At 37.6% G+C, this 1,892-nt stretch overlaps 1 protein-coding gene across 1 annotated transcript in view; it reads left to right on the plus strand.

Annotated features, from left to right (window-relative positions):
- PAPPA (pappalysin 1) overlaps positions 1-1,892 on the plus strand; it is a 280,168-nt gene that overhangs the window by 64,194 nt on the left and 214,082 nt on the right. Inside the window, exon 4 of the mRNA XM_006142815.3 lies at positions 381-526. Coding sequence (XP_006142877.1) covers positions 381-526 — 146 coding nt within the window. The remainder of the gene's footprint in view (positions 1-380; positions 527-1,892) is intronic.

Here is a 1,892-nt window from a genome sequence, read left to right on the forward strand (position 1 = left end):
TCCTGAGAGAAAGAGAAATAGAAGAAAAGGGATTGTAGCATGACCATGCCCCATTGGAGAGTGCTCGTGCTCTCTTTCTCTCTTATTACAGGTGCACACATATGCTTTCTGGAGATGGGGGAGGAATACTGAACCCTGATAATTATAAGCTTGGCAACCTTGGCAAGTCTCTTAAACTCACAAGGACCTACTTTTCTTACCTGTAAAATGGGATCAACTTACTTATAATAATATTGAGAGAACTCAATGATGTGATGTTTATAAAGTGCTTAGCAAAATGCCTGGCACTTAGTAGCTTTTTATTAGGAAAGCGCCTGTTCTTTGACTAGTACCTTTTCTAGACATGATAACAGCCAAGGTTTTTTTTTTTCCTGTTTCAGAGCCTACTTGGATGTTAATGAGCTGAAGAGCATTCTTAGATTGGACGGATCAACACACCTCAATATTTTCTTTGCAAACTCCTCAGAGGAGGAGTTGGCGGGAGTAGCAACTTGGCCATGGGACAAGGAGGCCCTAATGCACTTAGGTGAGTGTTAGAAACTCCTTAAGGAGGAAATTAGAGTAGGGAAGCAATAAATTTATCAACAATAATCATCGTCATCATGGTGGTGATGGTAGTGGTGTTGGTGAACAACCCATTCTTTTATCACTTTTTAATTTATAAAACTCTTTAGCACTCTTTATCTCTTTTTTAACAGATAAATTCTCTAAAGAAAAAAAATAACAGTATTATTAACATCTTTTACCAATGAGAAACTTTGGCCATGAGAAGAAAGGGAGCTTAGTAAAGGTCACATGCAGGGCAGTAGCAGCACCACATTTGGAATTCAGGTTTCCAACTCTGTCCATTGATTGCTTTCTCCTTATGCTCCTTGTTCCCCAGTTCATGCAAACCTCTTAGCCTGGTTATCACATTGTACTGGTACAGTCAGTCATGGGAAGGCCTAAAAGACACCAGAGAACAAGAAAAAGTGAGTTTGTAAGAACCCCTCATTCCTCTATGTTCTACTAGGAACACCAGGAACAAATTCTTTTTACATTCAAATTGTGCATATTCATAAATATAACATAAATTGAAACAAACCAGTGACCAAAAGTCAGAAATGACAATGGTTTCTGAATCAGACCCTATAAGCAAACATTATAGTTCTTTAATTTTAATTTTCCTATGCTCTTTTCCAGTCCATGTCCATATGTAGACATGCATTTTTTTACTGTACGTATCTGAAATCATGGCATAGGTACAATTTTGTGTTTTATCTCAATATTACCTTTCATTTTTAATATTATCTTCAATTTTTAAAACTACATCCCATTCAACTTGTTTTTCACTTCAAATTACAAGGGAAGGGCCAGCTAATGGAATGGTGATTAATGCAGCTGGATCCTATATGGCAGACTATGCAGTTGGAGTCCAAAACCCAGTGACTTGAAAACTACATTGGGCATGTGTGAGTGCATACACAAAATCCTGAGGAGAGAATTGAGAAGAAGTGATTGCAGCATGACCATTCCCTGGGAAGGGGGTGGGGGAGTGTCTCTTTTTTTCTTTCTTTCTCCAGCAAGTGCACATGCCCTATGGCAAAACAAAACAAAAAAAAATTTAAGTCAAAATAAAAATTACACACAAGGAAAAGCATCCTTATGGGTTATTACTTTCTCTCGTAAGTTGAGATTTTTAGTAACCACATATAGGCCATTGAGCCACTATTTATTTAACCATTTCCTCTTGGTAGAATGTTCATTATTTACAATGAACTCTGATGACTCATTGAGCATCTTCATCTGAGAACGTTAGGGCTCAGCAAAGTAACAGGGCTGGATATATCTTTAGGTCTGCCTGGTCTTCCAGTGATACACCCAGAGTCTGATAACTGTTAAATATATATATA

Source organism: Tupaia chinensis, unplaced genomic scaffold, assembly GCF_000334495.1.
Source record: "Tupaia chinensis unplaced genomic scaffold, TupChi_1.0 Scaffold000081_1, whole genome shotgun sequence".
Classification (NCBI taxonomy): domain Eukaryota; kingdom Metazoa; phylum Chordata; class Mammalia; order Scandentia; family Tupaiidae; genus Tupaia; species Tupaia belangeri.